The following is an 18,574-nucleotide window of genomic DNA, read 5'->3' as shown; positions in this document are numbered from 1 at the left end:
AAATCACTGCAATACCAATTGCATCCCAAACATAAGCACCCAATTGTATATACTAATACTAAACTGATAATTTTAAGTTTCAAGTGACCAAGTAATTGGTAATGTTTTTTTTTTTTTTTTTTTTTTACTCAAAGTATATTTAGGTAATGTTTAAATTTACTAAATTGAGGATGGTTGTTGGCAGATTCAGTTCACTGCTGATGTATTTTACTATGTTGTTTCGATATTTTTATGGAGATTATAAACTGTGTTGACAGTAAACAGAGAAAGTTATTGGACTAGTACAAAACTTCAATTTAGGTCATGCTAGAAAATGGAGAAAATGTCAAGTTGTATCTTCATACATGATTAGAAGGTCAAAAGCTTGAATGGAGATATTACTATTTTTCCGTAAAGATGCGGTGCCGAAAATAAATACTCTGGCATTTCTAACTAAAGCCTTACATATAAAGATGCAGCCATGAAATGACATGCCATCAGGCATCATATGTGCATCTTAAGTAGCACTTGCTTTTTGTTTGAAGGAGTAACACAAATCTGAATACCTAATATAAGTGCTGCTGCTAAAGTTGACTTGTACCTTGATGTTTCCCGATGAAGGTGTAGCAACAAAGGATTTAATACTTAATAGCGCCTCTGTGGTGGAGCTTCAGCAACACTCACACGGATTTGTCTACCCTCAAGGTCCTGAATGCATTGAAATTAATAAGAGAGGAAAAGACATCACGAAGTGATCATAGAATTTTTGTGCTACTACTCGTTAAACATGGTTTCCGAAGTCTAGTCTTTGCAAACAAGCATAGCCATATGCATTTGCAAAATAAATGACTAGCTCACTGTCAGGAAGTGCTAGACATAAAAATTGCAAGGAGATTGATGATACTAGGTAAAAAATAAATAGAAATTTAAAAGAAAATACTTACAACTCCGTTCAGATTATCAATAGCACGGTTGACCTCATTAGATGAACCATAAGTCACAAATCCGAATCCCCTTGATCTACCAGTCTCTCTGTCGTAGACCACCTTTGCATCCACAACCTTCCCTTGCTCGCTGAACAAGGTTTCAAGTGCAACATTATCAACATCCCAAGAAAGGTTACCAACATATAGCCTGTTGGTGTTATCGAAACTTCTGCCTCCGCCGCCGCCGCCGCCAGCACCACCCCTGGGTGCTCTGAAAGAGTTCTCTTCTCTGGGAGGAGGAGGTCCAAAATTCACCCTCAATGCTCTGCCTTCAATTTCCTGCCAAGTGCAATGGATTTTGTTTTATGAGAAATGATAATCAATCACAAAACAGAATAAAATATACAGTCTTTCTGGTGTGGTTTAACTTACATAACCATTGAACTGCTGAGCAGCTGCCTCTACTTCCTGAACAGTTGACATAGTCACAAAAGCAAATCCACGACTTCTTCCTGTGATTTTGTCATATATAACCTACAAAGTTTACAAAGTTAGTCAATCAACAAGCTGTATACATCATATGCACCTCTTAGCATACACGCCCACCAGAACCAAACTGATACCTCAATCAAAACACTTGGTATTGTATTAGACTAAGAATATAATTAAACCAGTACAATATAAACCAGAAATCGAGTTGCCTGCATTTATACCCCTATGACTACAAATAGCTATATGCAAACACATATAATTATGTATTGACAACCTAAACTGGTTCCAGATTATATTAATTTAAATCAAAGAGTTTAAACTCTTATTTGTATATAGGTGTGACACATGAATTTGAAAGGAATGTAATGAGACTTGAACTATACCACGATAAATATTTAAATATTCCAATCCTCCCCACATTACATTCCTAACAACCTAAACTAGAGCACAACTCCCCCAATTTTAGAATGAATGCTCCATTCTCCATCCTTCATTGTCTCCCTTTATTCACTCAATTCCGCTTCATTCTCCCCAACCAAACACAACAGTACTACACAATAATTAGCATCTTCAAGAGTAAATTGCTCAGCCTGTAGTTAAATTACACATTTTACTATAGTTTCTATAAAGAATCACTCAACCAACACAACTGCATAACATACAAACGCATACAAATTACGATAATCTTTAATATGAACTAAAACACGGAAAAGCATCAACCTTTAATAACAAGACACAAAACCCAGAATTAAAAACCCAAACTTGAGCACAAACATAAAGTACCTCAACCATTTCCACAGTGCCAGCACGGCCAAACAAGCCAGCAAGAACCGCACTATCACAATTGAACGGCAAGTTACCCACAAACAGCTTGAGGTCAGGCGAGAAGCTCCTGTTATCCTCCTCTTCATCTTCATCCAAGTCAGAGGAGAAAGTAGTAGTATCCTCATCAATAGCAACTCTCAACCTCGAACACGAGACAGGCTTAAAGACTTTAGTGTTGGAAGAAGATATGGATAAGGATAAGGTTGAGCTGAAAATCTTGGGGAAAAAAGGAATGAAATTCAGGTTTGAAGAGTTGAGGGGAGTCTTGGGAGAGAGGGAGAGGAAGTGAAGTGAAGAAGCATTAGTAGCTGAGACAGACATTTTGAGGGAATTGTATGAAGATAAAGAGAAGAAGGGGTTGAAGATAGAGAGAAATGAGAAGGAGGGTTGGCTGCTGGTTCTGCTGGTATGAATTATTGAAGGGGTGTAGAGATGGTTATATAGTGGACAAGTGAAGGGAAGGGATAAGAGAGGTTTTAAAAGAGAAAACAGCAAGTTGGAGGGAGGGAATTAGGGCTGCATCATCATGTTCAACTTTCATTTTTACTTGCTCCATTTTGATGGATTTTAACACTCTGTAAAATTATAAAATATGACAGTTTTACATGTTCATATATTAAATAATGTTAAATTAATACATCAAATAATGTGATAATTTCAACCTTATTTTTTATATGAAACATTTGTTTATATTTATTCTTATAAGAGGAAGAGAATGATATTGAAGTGAAAGCAGTTGAAAATGTTTGTTATATTTATAAATAATAAATTGATAGTATCTAGATATTTTTTTAAATTGAGAGCAAGGCAGAAGATGGCTATTTTACATTTTTAAAGAGTTTTTAACAATCTAGTGGTGTCACAATTTTACACATTTTTTTAAATTTGAAATTTAGAGTTTGTTTGAATAATTTTTCGAAGATGTTCAGGTAGTAGCAACTAGCAACGATACACATTTTGGAGTGTTGTTCAAAGTTATATTGTTCTTACAAAAAATGTAAAAAAAAGTATTGCAAAATTGAGATAAGCTTTTTTGAAAATTAGATGATCTGCTTTTTTCAAAATTAACTTGAAAAAAAATTAGCAAATGATTATTAACGCAACAGCAATACCAAACACCGCAACAAAAATACCAAACACGGCAGCCAGAGACAAAACTGAGTGAAGTAGTTTTTACCATAGTTGCCTCAAAGGAGAAGACATCGAATGGTTAATAAAAAGAATGAACTGCATAGCATATAGAAAAGACCAAGAACAAGCATCAGAACATACTTAACAGAGATTATGAGCGCGAATCAGAAGCAACCTAATTTAAACAAGACTACAAGAAGATTATTGTAATGACATTGTGAAAATTTCACAAGGGTTTAAGACTTTTTGCCAGTAGAACTGTAAAAAGCACTATACGTCTATACTCTTTGCAAATATCCGCAATCCCGTTCATGTCCGCTACAGTAGGGGTAAGCTATTACACAAACACACCCATCACACGGTTACAGGTGCTGGACTTTTAAGCATTAGGTGTTAAAAATTAAAAATAAGTCCCATAAAATTTTATACTTAAATTTCATGTCAGCCCCAAAAAATTGCTGCACGGTGGTATAGGGGTGCATATATCAGTAACTATATGAACTATACAGCCTCTGCTAAAAGAACTATGGATGGAACATCAATAACATACTGACATTTGACCATTCAATATAGCTTTTACTGAAAGTCTGAATTGTCCTTCTTAAAATATATACAGCAAAGAGTGTTAAACTCTAATTAAAGGAATTTTTTCAAGAGATATAAGACCTGGTAGACTTACAAAAGAAAATACAAAAAAAGACCTGAAGTCTTCTAAAAGAAACCTCAGGGAGCTTAGAACAGTTCCTAAATGGTAAAATGAATTAATGAGAACAGATGCAAGAAACTTCATAAAGCTCACATACTGCAATGCCCGCCAACTAAACTATCTACAATTGAAACCAAACATACTGCAATGCTTAGCTGCTGCAAGTTTGTAATGTCCGTAAAACTGCAAGAAACTTGGCTTATTTTTCTTTATACTTGCATATGATTAAGAAGGTTATATGAAACACAAATATACACATGTGGTGAAAAATAAATTAGCAACTACAGTTAACAGCAAAATTAGTGTAGCTCTAGACGCACATACAGTTTAATGAAGAAGAGAAAAAACAAATAGTTTGAGGCATATGTTACTCCGATTATATTCAGTTATTCACTACATGCAGTTTCTGAAAAATGATCATAACCAATATATCAAACACAAATATCACTGATATTTAGGTCCAGTAATCAAAAGGATGACGCCTACTGCCTACATATTGAATATAACTTCTCATCTGAAAAGACAAAAATTTAATTTATAGCTGTGAGTACTAGTTCCACTTCACAAGATCCCATATGAAAACAGTTGATTTATGTTGCAGTATGCAACCAAAAACAGAAAACTAATTCTTCTAAAAATCCTCAGCTACAGCATTTCGAAGATTTACCAGGAAAACTTTAGAAATGAGTTCAATGGAAAACAAGAATACATTAAATCATATCTTGTGCCACTTATTCTGTTGCTGACAAAATCTTGCCACACCCTAGGGAGAAACTTAGCGAATGAAGCTGTTACCTTTAAACAGAAAAGACAAATTTAGACTGTGATGTTAAGAAGCCATGGCTTCTAGCTTCTTCCCTTTCTTGCTTCCAGTTGTTTTATTCTTACCCTTGATCATCCTCGAGAGGACATCTGCTTGTTTTGTGTTACCCTGCTCGTTGAGGCTCTTAATCAGTTCCTCACAGCTACTCCAATCTGTGTTACCCCCTTTCTCCATTATTTTACATAAGATGGAATACGCATTGAGAGTCTTCCCAGCTGTTAACAATGAATCTAGCACCTTCTCGTAGCTTGAAAAATCAATGTTACAATCTCTTTCCAAACAAAAATCTACAAGCTTTAAAGCAGCAATGGTCTTTCCTTTTTCACACAGTACAGATAACAGACTATCCACATCAGGCACACATCCGCTATGCAGAAGCAGTTCAATTCGTCCAATGGCTTCCTCAACATGACCCCTCAGGAGTAAAGCTTCCAATATCTTGGCAACTACATCCATGTGCTCTTTCACCCCCTTGTCTAACATAGCTTGCATGACACGACTTGCTGTCTGGACCCTTCCATCTTCAAACAAACTCTCCATCACTGACCTATATAAAGATGAGTCAGGCAGATGTCCATTTTCAATCATACTATCCAGAGCCGATTTAGCATCAGCTGGTTCACCTTTCCTCAAGTAGCTCTCAGTGAGCAGCTTATATGCACTGGCTTCTGAAGGGATTTTTCTCCTAATCATGATCTTTGTAAGTTCAAAGGCAGAATCAGGATTCCCTTCCTTCGAGTGACCACGGATCAGATTGTTAAAGGCAATTGGATCCTGGACACCCACTTTCATCAATTGCCGGAACAGAGTTTCAGCTTTCTTAGTTTTTCCATTGTTGCAGAGGTACTCAATCATGGGGTTGTAAGCAGTAGGCTCCATATCCAACACACTTTGTTGCCCCAATATAACTTCCTTCTCAATGAGCTTATCCAAGAAGTTTACAGCCTTATCATAGACACCAGCCTTGCAAAAATGCTCAATTAAAACACCATAATGTCCAGCCTCAGTTGGAATGCTCAGTCTAATCATTGCTTTAAGCACATCAGCAGCTGCATCCAAATCACCCACCTCGCACTGACTCAACATTAGCCTTTTGAAAATGGAATTATCTGTGGGAGCAATGTACTTTGCCGCCATCTCTTTCAAAACTGCCCTAGCCTCAGACATCTTCTGGGCCTCACATAACCCTGGCAACAAAGTTGAGTATGTAATAGCATTTGGCTTCAGACCAAAATTTTGCATTTCTCCAAAAATATCCAACCCCTTGTCAAATTGGCCAGTCTCTACATACCCTTTAATCATGGTGGTATAAGTAATTACATTAGGAACTATATCTCTTCCCTTCATCTCCGCAAAATATTTCTCAGCTTCCTCCACGTTCTTAACCCTATAATACCCATTAATCATAGTATTGTAAGTAACCTCATTAGGTAAAATCTCCTTGCTTTTCATCTCCTCAAAGAACCTATTCGCAGTCTCAACCCTTTTCGAAAGGAAGAAACCCCAAATCATAACATTATAAGTATGAACTGTCGGAACTATCCCTTCCCCCGACATCTTATTAAAATATCTTTTAGCCATCATATACCTTCCCCGCCTCATTATCACCTTAAACAAAGTATCATAAGACTTAATAGTCCTCGGAACCCCCAATTCCGACATTTTCTGAAACAACTTGACACTCTCCTGAACAATGCCCGCCTTACCATAACTATCAATCAACATAACAAAAAGTTCCTCATCCCACTCAACACCCTTCTTAGGCATATCTAACAAAATACACCTAGCATGATTAAGCTTTGATGCACGTCCTATAATCTCAATGATCTTACAATGCGTCACATAATCATGCTTAAACAACCCCGCACGCTCAACCCACCGAAAGAACTGAAGCGCGTGCTCCGCATTTCGAGCACCATGCAACACATTATAAACCAAGTCATGATCAAATTGAGTAACTAAACTACGAATAGAGTTCTGTAACCGAGTAGTCCAAGCCCTATTAGCCATCATTCTACAAATTATATCCTCTACTTTTTCTTGATTTCGGAGCTTACCTCTTGGAGTTCGCCTCATGAGCCTCTCTGATTGAACCTGGGTTTCTTGATTTGGGCTTGGATTAGTGGAGATTTCATCATTCTTGACTGCTTGGGTCTCCTGAATTGGGCTTGAAACACTGGAGATTTTATCATTCTTGAGCACTTGGGTTTCTTGAATTGGGATTGGATCAGTGAAGATCTCATCATTCTTGAGAGGTGGGTCTGGAGATGCTAATGAACAAAAAGGGAGCCTCTTGAGTGAAAATGGATATGAAGATTTGTAGAGTTTGAATTGGGAAGCTTTGGATATGGTGAAATAAGACATTTTTCTAGGAAATTGTTGAAATGTTGCTGAGGAATTTGGGATAAAGTTGGGATCTTTATGTTAAACAGGGTAAAGATTGAGAGATTACTTGTGGGTTTTAGGGTTCATAGAGAGGAGTATAGATACAAGATCTGTGTCTAATGTTTTGTACTGCGTGGAGGGGCTGCAAAACTAGGGTTTAAGCTTATTTTGTTTTACTGCATTTTGTGTGTATCGATATCAATATCAGTCATTGCAATTTGCAAGTTTGTACTCCCTCCGTCCCCCTGAATAGTAGACATCGGGGGACGGGAACGCGACACGGATTTTAATGCTGCTGCAAAATGTAGTTGTGCAATCTATTTTTAAATTTTTTTTTTTCTGAATTAAAGTTTGGTTGTTATATTTTTATATAAAAAAAGAAAATCTCAAAAATAAGTTACGGAACTATATTTTATAAAAGTATTGAAATGCGTGTCGAGCAGTTAAAAAGAAACGTATGTAAGGAAGAAAATAGATGATATGCACATACTGCCGTTCAAAACAAATTTTTGGGAATTATTATTTTTAGTATCTATTATTATGATGAGTTAAGTTCTATGAAGTACAAAAAAATCGGAGTATTAGAGTACAAAGTTTGATAAAATGTAATCTAGTCATCTAAATTTCAATTTTTTTTTCCAATAATATTTGTAAATATTTGACAACCTGCACATTATGTTCTGCAACATAAACATCGTGATCAAATGGTAGAATAATTACTTTTATAAATCATATGACTCTATGTTCTGCAATATAACTAATAAGCAGAACAATAATCTTAATACTTGTTAAAATTGAAAGATATTAATGATTAATTGACAATTATGTGCAAGACAACTTATAAATGGTAGATTATATCAAAATTTGGATAATCAAAGATATTATATAGGATCAAACTAAAAAATTATGATTTGTACTCCAATACTCCAATGTTTTTATGTACTCCATAAAACTTAACTCTTATTATGATATTATTTATGTATATTGTGCCGTTCAAAACAAATTTTTGGGAATTATTATTTTTAGTATCGATTATTATGATATTATTTATGTATATTGTGTTAATTAGTTAATTACTAGTACAATTGTTGCCTAATAAAAAAGTTGTGTCAGTTAATACTTTTTTTTTATCTAATAACAATTTCACTTTAAATTGGTGATGATTTTATTTTTCAAAAAATAATTACTTATTTTTGATAAAGTTTTTAGTATTATTGATATTACTTATCCTATAAAAAATTGGGGAATTTATCGAAAATGCCACATTTTTTAAGTTTTTTTTTTGTGATATTACTATCTTTTAAAAAATAATGTAAAAATACTAATTCTATAGAAAATATTTGCAAAAATACCATCTACAACCAGAAGCAACTTTGCAAATATATTTGCATCTGGTTACAACTTGCAAGTATGTTTTTCAAAAAATAATTACTTATTTTTGATAAAGTTTTTAGCATTATTGGTATTACTTATCCTATAAAAAATTGGGGAATTTATCGAAAATGCCACATTTTTTAAGTTTTTTTTTTGTGATTTTACTATCTGTTTGAAAAATAATGTAAAAATACTAATTCTGTAGAAAATATTTGTAAAAATACCATTTACAACCAAAAGCAACTTTGCAAATATACTTGCATCTGGTTACAACTTGCAAGTATGTGGTTGCAACAGGTTGCAAACAATATTTTTGCAAATATTCTTGAAAGTTTGGTATTTTTGCAAAATATTTTAAACAAATGAAGTATTTTTATAAAAACAATTTTGGACTTAGATATTTATGAGAAAAACCCTAAAAATAATTATTTCAAAATTTATATATTTTCTTGAAATAAGTCTTCAAGAATATTTGACATTTATTAATTCACAAAAAAAAATTATATTTGAAAAAAAATATAAATTTACATATTTTTTTTTATAGAGGTAAGGACTTTCCAGCACAAAAGTTTATTTAGATCCATGTATGTAATAGTAATAAGAAAACATGTTAAACAATTCAATTTTTCAAAAGACATTTTTCAAAAGACATGTAAAATTTGTTCTCTTTTAAAACCAATGCTCAAATGAGTTGGAATCCTCAGTCTCCCTGTTTGTACCAAAAGAGGAAAAAAAAAAATTGACAAAAAGGTGTACAACTTCTTAAACAACATTGACAAAAAAGGTGTGTAACTTCTGTTTTTACGAATATGAGTATGTGTACAAACTGCATTTCACTTGGTTAAATTCACAAGGTATACTCTGTACCTGACCGTATAAACCTTTAACTGATCACAGATATTACCTGTACAGTATTTACATTTCTCCAAACATTCATCGTGGAATGCCTATAATTATAGTCCAAGAATAAACTTGGGAGCATTGACCAACAAATCAAAACTGCACCTGTGAATGATCCTGAATATTTATCAGGCTGCCGTCCACCTCATATCAAGATGTATCACCCCATTTCTTGAGTTGATAAGATTGAACTTCTCGTTAATCCTGCCGTTGTGAACTACATCAACAAGATTTATACGAACAAGCCCTAGTGATTCCTGCGTCCAACATGAGATTATATTTGAATATTGCTAAGGTAAAATAAAACACCTTGAAGCTAGAATAGAATAAATAATACTTTGTGTACTGTGGTCAGACCTTGAGCCTGAAGCCAAATCTTTTAGTACTTATAATTTCAATGTGAATCACATCCTTTAAAGGAGCCTCGTCTAACATAAACTGAAATTCTTCCTCCCAAGTTGGATCGCGTGTCTTCTTGATTGTCTGATAAATTTGAAACAATCCAAAAGTTATTATTACGAAATTCAATTACTATGGAAAGGACTACGATATACCACTGCAGTTACTCGAGATGTTGTATTTGCAAGTTCACCTTTGTTTTCTTCATCTCTCCTCTAAAAACAACCAAAGCAGAAGGATTAGTGTGGTGCTTCCCCTCAACATCTTTTGCACCTACGATGGTAATAAAAAGTAAACCTGCTCCGTACGCCTGACTGGACTCAGACTCGGACCGTTTCATCGAACTATTCTTCATAGAATGCTGTAGAATAAGAGAGCCGCTTCTATCATAATCTTCTTTAAAAGGTACAAAGGTTAGGTCTAACATAATTTTCCCCCTCTGTTTTCTATCATGAGTATCGTTAGGATTTATGTTCTTAAGCAGATTCATTGCAAATTCCTTTCTCTCGTGCGGCACAAGTAGCTTCAATGGGATGAGTTGCATACCGAGCTTGTCATGTCGCCCAACCTAAGAATCAGATTCAAAGATATATATTATTCAGAATCAAGATTCATATTGGTAAATGAAGTCTGCTTCACAAAATAGCATATCCTGAGCAACTGTTAATAATTAAAAGTACATCAAGTTTTTGACATAATTTACAAGAGCATCTTTATTCATAATGACTGTGATTACCATCATAGAATCATAGTAGCTGGTTCTAGACAATGGAGCCCTTTGAAAACAAAAGCCCGTTTGCAATTCTGGTTAGGATTATGATATTATAATTCTATATGTTCAATAAATAAAATAAGAATATGCATTAAGCATTATGGTATCAACTATATAATTTTACTTGATTAGGCAGAAATATATTTGATTAAAAATAAAAAGAATAATAAAAAAAACCTTTTCCCAGTCATAGACATGTATCTGGAGGACCTGGGTCTGAGGATCCTTTACAGTAAGCTTAAAGTCCTCGTTCCACTCTGGGTTCAAATTGTTCATCTTAATGGAGGTCTTTTTAGCAGGAAGTCTTTCACCACTTAGACTGAGTTTCACATAAGGATCAGATGCACTCAGCAAGTCCATTTTCAGAAGCTTCTCTGCACGTAAAACCTTCACATGCAGTAACCCTACGGGCTTCTTAGCAGCCCCCCTGTATAAATACAGAATTTAGTAATGTGGATAGTGGCCTTGTCGAAAATCACTCTGAAGAAGACAACTGAGAAAAATGCAATCAAATTTTTTTATATTCTTGAGAGTAGGGCTGTACATTCAATCCGCTCAACCGCATCAACCGCAACAACCACCCGCAACCGATCCGTGTAGTATGGATAACCGCACAATGTGGGCGGTCGCGGATGGATTTTTTAATAACCATTAATCTGCGGTTTGGTTGCGGATTCATTTTTTTTAAAACCGCAAAAAACCAACCGCAACCGCCAACCGCACATTATATAAATTTAAATATTTTTATTATATATGTTTATATATTTATATATAAATATTCACATAAATAAATAAAAGTTACTAAATTAATGAAATTTGGACTCTTTGAGCAAGGCTCAATATAAATTAGTCAATGTGTCCATGACTGTAATTTATTTCATGCTCCAAATGAAAACTTATATCAGAGTGTATGATAGAACTTCTTTGTCTAACTATTTTAGCGGTTGAACCGCAACTCAAACCACAACCAACCGCAATTACGTGGGTGGATTTGGTTGGGTTTTTTTAACCAACAGTTTGGTCGCGGTTTGAGATTTTAGAAAACTGCAAGTTGCGGTTTGGTTCGGTTATTACCCTCCAACCGAACCAATCCGAACCGCGTACAGGCCTACTTGAGAGCATATACTTAGTAGTAAGAACTGTTGTCTCAAAATAGGAGCCTAAACACCAAAAACTTGCTGTATTATGATGAAACCAAAGATGCATGCACTTAATGGCTGAGTTAGATTTCTAGTTTATCAAAAGTATCAGTTTTTTCATTCTTTGATAACTTACAAAGAAGTGTCAAGAATTGGTATTTCAAAAGTCTGGGGCCAAAGGAAGAGGCTAGCCACTTGTCTTTTTATTGTTTCCTGCAACCATCCAAGATTACATCAAATGCAGCTAACAAATAAAATAATTTCATATCAGTAGAAACAGCAGTGCTCTCAACCAGTTTCATGGTCAATCTACTCAATTTAAGTCTCAAAAATGCCTCACTAAGAATTAGGATCAGCAGGCTTAATTATGCCATTATAAGTCCATTCTAGGGCCAGCCCATGCACCTAGTTCACACATACAAGTTACTATAGTTTAGACAGCTGCATGCATCATATCAAATAAGTTACTATAGTTTAGACTTCACCAGTAGGACAAACAAACACTAGTTTCAAATCTATATGTGTGTGTGTGTGTGTGCGCGCGCGCGCAACTCGAACCCAACTTGACAATAACCACATTTCTTGTTAAATCTTTGTTAAATATATGTCAATATGCTGTCTACGCGATTAGAAGGGCATACAGACGAGGATTCAGGGATACTGGCACAGGCTAATCCCACTCCATTTCCCCTGTGACAAGGTCATGTGCTCGAATTCTTACTTCCCTTTCCTTTATACTAAGAAACTATGTGCCAGCCAAAATGAAAATAAAATAGGACTACCACAGTAGACCTCACAGACTTTGCAACTTTATTAGAGATACAGAATAAAGCGTCAGCTAGGACCAGTCAAAAATGGTGCTTCATTTCATGGGTGTAAGAGCACAAGTGTCTGTTTTACACAAAATTGACCTACCAAAGATTGAACGAATTTATAGGACACAGCAACAGATAATTTACTATAAACCTGTGTAATTATCCAAACATGTCAAGAACAGCAATTTGATGGCCTAGAAGTTCCCCTCACAAATTGCTGTTAATACAGATAGCGTGCATCTTGTGCATAGGGAGAGGGGGGAATTCACCTGTACAAGATGATGTAAGCCAGGAATAGCCATGAGATCACACCCCATCAGTTTCAGCCCAAAGTCTATTTGTGGCTGCATCAAGCAATATAAATATTGTAGGTATAAGTCTTGCGTCATGTCCGGGACATGTTTGGCAATCAATACGAGTCACCAGTAAGAGAACAGTGTGCATAAGTTGTTGCACTACACTTACCTTCTCCATCAAAGACACTATTATACTCGCAAAACACGGGAAGGCTGGCACCAAAGGCTTCAATATAAGTCGAGGGGCAACTGATACTTGCAAATCTATCAACTGGCAAAAACTGAAATCAAAATATACACATAGTCCAACCATTATGCTCATATGAACACACTAGATGTACTTCTTTAAATTTCTATGAAATGCATTACAAACAGAAATTTCTAATCCAAATAAAAAGAATTGCCTGCACATATTACAAGACATCTTAATGTGCATTGCAGATATATGTAAAGATAGAAATGAACAAATGAAAACAATATATGGCCCAAAGAAAAGAAGAGAAAGACCTGATGAAGCATCTAAATGGAAGATAATAATATGCATTTTCAGGTTTACAATCCAACTGCGAAATAGGGTGCGAGAAGGCTATATATGTGCAGACCTCACCCCTATTCCAAAGAGTAGATAGAGTGTTTCTTTTAAGAGTATGACTTATATTTAAACTTTTTTACCCGAACTCATCATTTTGCCTCGAGTACCCGAGCCAAACACTTGACACTCGGACATGGGTATGGACTTTCGGATACTTACTTTAGGCCAAGCACATGTAAACTTTTCAAAATGATGCGAAGTCCAACACTCACGTATCCCCCCTTTCAGCCGAGTCCGGGTAGCAAATTATTTAAATGAAAGCACCGAAACTTTTTGGCATAATTAAATGATAACTTTTCCCTCAGATATAATTATATACAATTTTGGAAACTACACGCACTGTACATAAAATTGCATATGATTCATATCGTCAAATGTACCCATTCCAAATTTCATTCCAATCAAATGATCCGCGGCTGCCAATATATCTTGCGGTAACAAAAATGTATTGTTCTGGGATATATCAAGGCACAATCTCCGATTCATATTTCGTCGACCAATCTTTCCTAATTCACATTTTTGTTGAAAGAATTTCTTATGTAATTCCTTACATAAGGATTCAGAAAATACCGGATCCCCGCCTACACAAGCAAATTGTTGGTAAAACTCCAAAATGGCATTTTCTTTTAACCCTATTTTTTTCCCCCTTATCAGTTAGAAAAGATAAAAATATTTCAGCATAACCATTTCAGTTATATACTAAGAAAAATTTCTAACCTGTACATGAATATTTAGGTAGAACACTTTCAACACCAGAATTATATTGGAATTTCCAGCAAATCTGACAGCAGGTTCAAGCACCAGGTGCTTCTCATTAGAGTCGTACACTTTTAAACCTAGAAATGGATCAAAACACTTTTGTCAGAAAATGTTTATAAAAAGTGAGGGAGGAGTATGATCGAATTCGATTTTGTTTACCTTCCATTCTTAGGAAAAGAATTAATTTGCAGAGTGAAGTGATATGAACTGAGATCTCTGTAAGTGTAGATGTTGCTTACCATGAATAGCAGGAGGAATAGTTCCAAGCGTAAGGGTGTCAAGATCTATGGACTGAATTTGAAACTTGCCTATATATTCAGCATATATAGGTTCCGCGGTGCTTTTTATTATATTACATAACGCCTTGTAAAGAAATATAATAAATAAGTTAGGCATCATGGAGCAATAGGTAACGATACTCCTATATGTTTCAGAAAAAGTAGCACGGCTGTGGAAGTCATGAAACCTTGTTGAGGTAAGGCCACATGTCATTAATCACCATATTTAACCAATCAACCTGTTAACAAAGAATATACACACACACTATTTATGTAATTCTTGTGATGGTAAAAGAAAAAGAAGCAAAACTTAGACAATAGTTCATGCAGTACACTAAAGTTTAGAGTTCACCCGCTCGTAGTCTGAATTCTTCACCCATAGTGGAATCTCGGGTAATATATCAGGCCAGGAGCTTGAATCAAACACCTGAATTGGCCTAATAACTGGTTCCTGCAAATGTTAGGGCAAAACATGTACTTTCATTCCCCTACTAAACAATAGCTTCACCACTTAGCATTTTAATAAGGTAAGCAAAACAAGTACTAACAAAAGTTTGTGACACATAGGCATCTAATACACAAAGGCGGAGCCAACCATGTGAAGAAAACTTAAAATTTATTACCTAGATATTAAAAGGTGTAGTGTAATAACAATGTATCATGAAAGCATTCGAATTGTCAGACAGTTATCCTACTATCTTCGTATAGTATTAAATAGACTGCATGAAGAACAACAATTATAGTCTGAAAGACTTAAAATCGTTGAAAAGAAACACCATAAGTTGAAAGCATCACTATTAACAAGTTAAGAATCATTCTGTACCTTTATATTACAAACATCAACATGTTGTAGATAAGAGAGTATAAAGACTTATCTGGTTTGATGGAGCAGAAGATTGCCATTACGTGGGCAGAACCACTGTCCCAAAAGACGATTTCACACTACCCCGGTGCAGTAGAATCACAGCGTCGTCCTGCAAGGCTTCACTAATTGAGTGCACTCACAATTAGGGAATGGAGATCAGAATTTTGCCCAAAACTTCAAGTTTGTGTACATATATTTGAGAAGGAAAGATGGACAAGAGATTATTGTTGTAGATAAAAGAGTAAAAAGACTTATCTACAACAATAATCTCTCATCCATCTTTCCTTCTCAAATATATGTACACAAACTTGAAGTTTTGGGGAAAATTCTGTTCTCCATTCACTAATTGTGAGTGCACACAATTAGTGAAGCCGTGCAGGATGACTGCTGTAATTCTACTGCACCGGAGTAGTGCGAAATCATCTTTTAGGACAGTGGTTCTGCCCACGTCACGGCAATCTTCTGCTTCCAATAAACTAGATAAGTCTTTTTACTCTTTTATCTACAACAATCTCAAAGACAATTTTCTTCCTCGATTTTTAGGTGACTTGTGAGATCATCTAAAGGTCAGGTCTCTCTTTTTATGAACAGGTTGGTTTCTAAATTCCCCCGAGGAGGTAAGTTCTCAATCAGGACAATTCCTAAAATACAACCACAAATAGAAAGTCCTCTAGCCATAGAAGAACATAAACTTTACTCATGAATTTGATCAATGATGGATTTATCTTCCTCAACCTGAAAGTTTAACCATTTACTAACACAATATCCTTTAGTCCCAGCATCATCATTTCCATATTTTCTTTCTAATGCATCCCAAATATCCTTAGCAAGATTAAAACTTATATAAATATCCAACAAAGATTTTGACATATAATGCAATACCATGCCTTTACAAGTCTTATCAACCCTTTCGAATTTCGATTCGAAGGCAATTTTGAAGCCATAATCTTCTTTTCGAATGTTAAAATGAAAAGTTTTACCCTTCAAATTGGTTTTATCCTTTGAACTTCCAACATGGCAATCATAACAATATTTCAAAAACGAAAAACAAAAATTGAAGCAAATACAAATTAATCGTGAGAAATCACCTCAAAATTTCGAGACACATTTCGTACGAACATGAAAAAACCCAGAAAAAGACCAAGTGGGATACCAAATCCAAACCCAATAATACTCAGTAAAGTAGTCACAAAACCCATCTCTTAATTAACCCGATTAAAAATGGGTCAAATCTATATACAGAAAGTTAGGGTAATGTATAAGCGATTGGAAGCAAGAAAGCTGGTAAAACAAGAAAAAGAATGTAAGAGACTTTTATGTGTTTGTCAGCGTTGAAAGAGCCCGACGATAGATACAGCGATCTATATGTATTTATTAGTAAATGAAATAATGAAGACGAGATGTAACTAGTTGCAGTTTTCTGGAGTTTACTTGCCTGTCTGATGTTGTCTACGTGGCGTTTCCACATAGACTTTCCCGCCTATATCGTTTTTACCTTCAAATCTCCATTGTTTGTACCATCGCTTCACTGCAGTGCTGCCACATGCTTATTTTCTCTGCTTAAATTTATTATACTTTTTTATTTTAATTTCTTCTAGCAGTAACTAGTACAGACACAGTAAGATTTACTATATATATATAAAAAAATCAAACAAACCAGTACAGTAGTAAGATGCAACCGACAAGGCAAGTGACGGAAAAATCACAAATTTATGTCAGGTCTGACGGGCAAAATCTAATCGGAAATCAAAAAATAAATTTGATCCGCAAAATATAAATTTGAATCGGTTCGGCTTAATTCAAAAATGGTTTGAACTTTTATACATATGTAATTTTAATTCATGATTTCTTAGTTTTATGTAGATTAATTTAAATTTAAAAGTGAAATTATTCTTGATTTATTATTTTTGTTCAGTATATTTATTGATAAATTAATATTTCTTTATTCGAATTGCGGTTACTCGTGGCTGGGTTCGAGTTGAATCTCATTAAAATTTTAGTCCGTTCAGATTGGAACAAATATTTGATATAAGTTTGTCAATTTGAATTCCCACGCCAAGATGACTAATAATTCCTCGAGCGCCTCTTTGTTCACCAGATGCAGAAATGAATTCTGCATTCTCGATCTGTTTATATATATAAATAGAATTACTTCTAGAAGTTGAGAGTGTTAAATTATCACAAAGGCGTGCAGAAGCGTACTAATACGGTTTAAATTTTCGCATTAGTGATGTGCCAACTGACCAACTCTATTCACAGAGCTTGGCCAACAAGGCGCAGCTAACCCAACCTGCAAAGGGGTTAGTAATGATCCATTCAGATTCAGAGAGCAATCAGTTGTACAGAGAAGTGTGAGCAAATATAGAGATAGTTACATAGAGTTTCAGAAAGAGAAAGAACTCACTCTTGTATTACTATCAGTTAGTGGGTAGTTAGTCCAATTATATAAGGATAGCATGCCCATATTGTTAGAACATGAGTTTCCACTTATTTCTCAAATAATTTATTAAGTTATTTGTTTCTCATTTCCAATTCACTTTTTTATTTTAAACATATAATCATTATGCCCATATTCTGTTATCTCATGACTGTTTTTCTCTCCTTAAGTGAGAGGCTTGTTTTTCTCTCCATCTCATATGAGTCTGTGAGAGTGTCGTATTCATTATGGCGTCTGTGAGTGATATTGAAATGGGCTTGGCTACTATGGACATCGAAGCGGAAGAAAACGAGGAACTTTGCTTTGATGGAGAGATTGAGGAGGAGGCAAACAGGTTTGAACTCTGTTTGGTAGGAAGATTCTTGACTGAGAAGAACATAAACGTGAGGGCAATGAGGTCGAAAATGGCAAATGTATGGCGTCCAACAATGGGGGTGAATATCAAGGAATTGAAGGGTGGTCTCTTTCTATTTCAATTTTATCATAAGGATGACTTTAAGTGGGTGCAAAGTGGAGGACCGTGGACATTCGATAACTCAATCCTGGTGGTAAGTGCGATAGGGATTGGTGAAGACCCAGTGAAAGTGCAGCTGACAGAGGTCAACTTCTGGATCCAAATCCATGATCTTCCTTCTGGATTTATAAGTAACTTCTTTGGGACTTTTTTGGAATATGATCTGA

General features: G+C 35.1%; 3 protein-coding genes across 7 annotated transcripts; all 3 read right to left on the bottom strand.

The window, feature by feature from the left end:
- Positions 1-270: 270 nt before the first annotated feature.
- LOC108219929 (29 kDa ribonucleoprotein A, chloroplastic) lies at positions 271-2,712 on the bottom strand. The gene is made up of 4 exons (XM_017393527.2): positions 2,181-2,712; positions 1,338-1,439; positions 924-1,244; positions 271-687 (listed from the first exon to the last, which is right to left on the bottom strand). The coding sequence occupies exons 1-4, from the start codon at positions 2,541-2,543 to the stop codon at positions 625-627; spliced, it is 849 nt and encodes a 282-aa protein (XP_017249016.1). The 5' UTR covers positions 2,544-2,712; the 3' UTR covers positions 271-624.
- Positions 2,713-4,574: 1,862 nt separating this feature from the next.
- Positions 4,575-7,477, bottom strand: LOC108223567 (large ribosomal subunit protein mL102 (rPPR5)). Its single transcript, XM_017397891.2, has one exon. It carries the CDS (start codon positions 7,244-7,246, stop codon positions 4,889-4,891), a length of 2,358 nt encoding a protein of 785 aa, XP_017253380.1. The 5' UTR covers positions 7,247-7,477; the 3' UTR covers positions 4,575-4,888.
- Positions 7,478-9,426: 1,949 nt separating this feature from the next.
- Positions 9,427-17,063, bottom strand: LOC108220647 (synaptotagmin-3-like). 5 transcript variants are annotated; one of them, XM_017394461.2, is made up of 12 exons: positions 16,892-17,063; positions 14,944-15,042; positions 14,780-14,830; positions 14,553-14,676; positions 14,272-14,390; positions 13,132-13,233; positions 12,936-13,010; positions 11,988-12,064; positions 10,890-11,139; positions 10,134-10,508; positions 9,899-10,024; positions 9,427-9,798 (listed from the first exon to the last, which is right to left on the bottom strand). In XM_017394461.2, exons 1-12 carry the CDS (start codon positions 16,922-16,924, stop codon positions 9,670-9,672), a joined length of 1,560 nt encoding a protein of 519 aa, XP_017249950.1. In that variant the 5' UTR covers positions 16,925-17,063; the 3' UTR covers positions 9,427-9,669. The 5 variants fall into 5 exon arrangements, with proteins under 5 accessions (XP_017249950.1, XP_017249952.1, XP_017249949.1 ...); XM_017394463.2 differs by having other exon boundaries at positions 14,925-15,042; positions 16,892-16,942; XM_017394460.2 differs by lacking the exon at positions 16,892-17,063 and adding an exon at positions 16,545-16,864.
- Between the last annotated feature and the right edge of the window lie 1,511 nt (positions 17,064-18,574).

This window comes from Daucus carota, chromosome 5, assembly GCF_001625215.2.
Source record: "Daucus carota subsp. sativus chromosome 5, DH1 v3.0, whole genome shotgun sequence".
Classification (NCBI taxonomy): domain Eukaryota; kingdom Viridiplantae; phylum Streptophyta; class Magnoliopsida; order Apiales; family Apiaceae; genus Daucus; species Daucus carota.
Note: the sequence above shows the minus strand (reverse complement) of the source record. Positions and strands in the feature narration are given on the sequence as shown.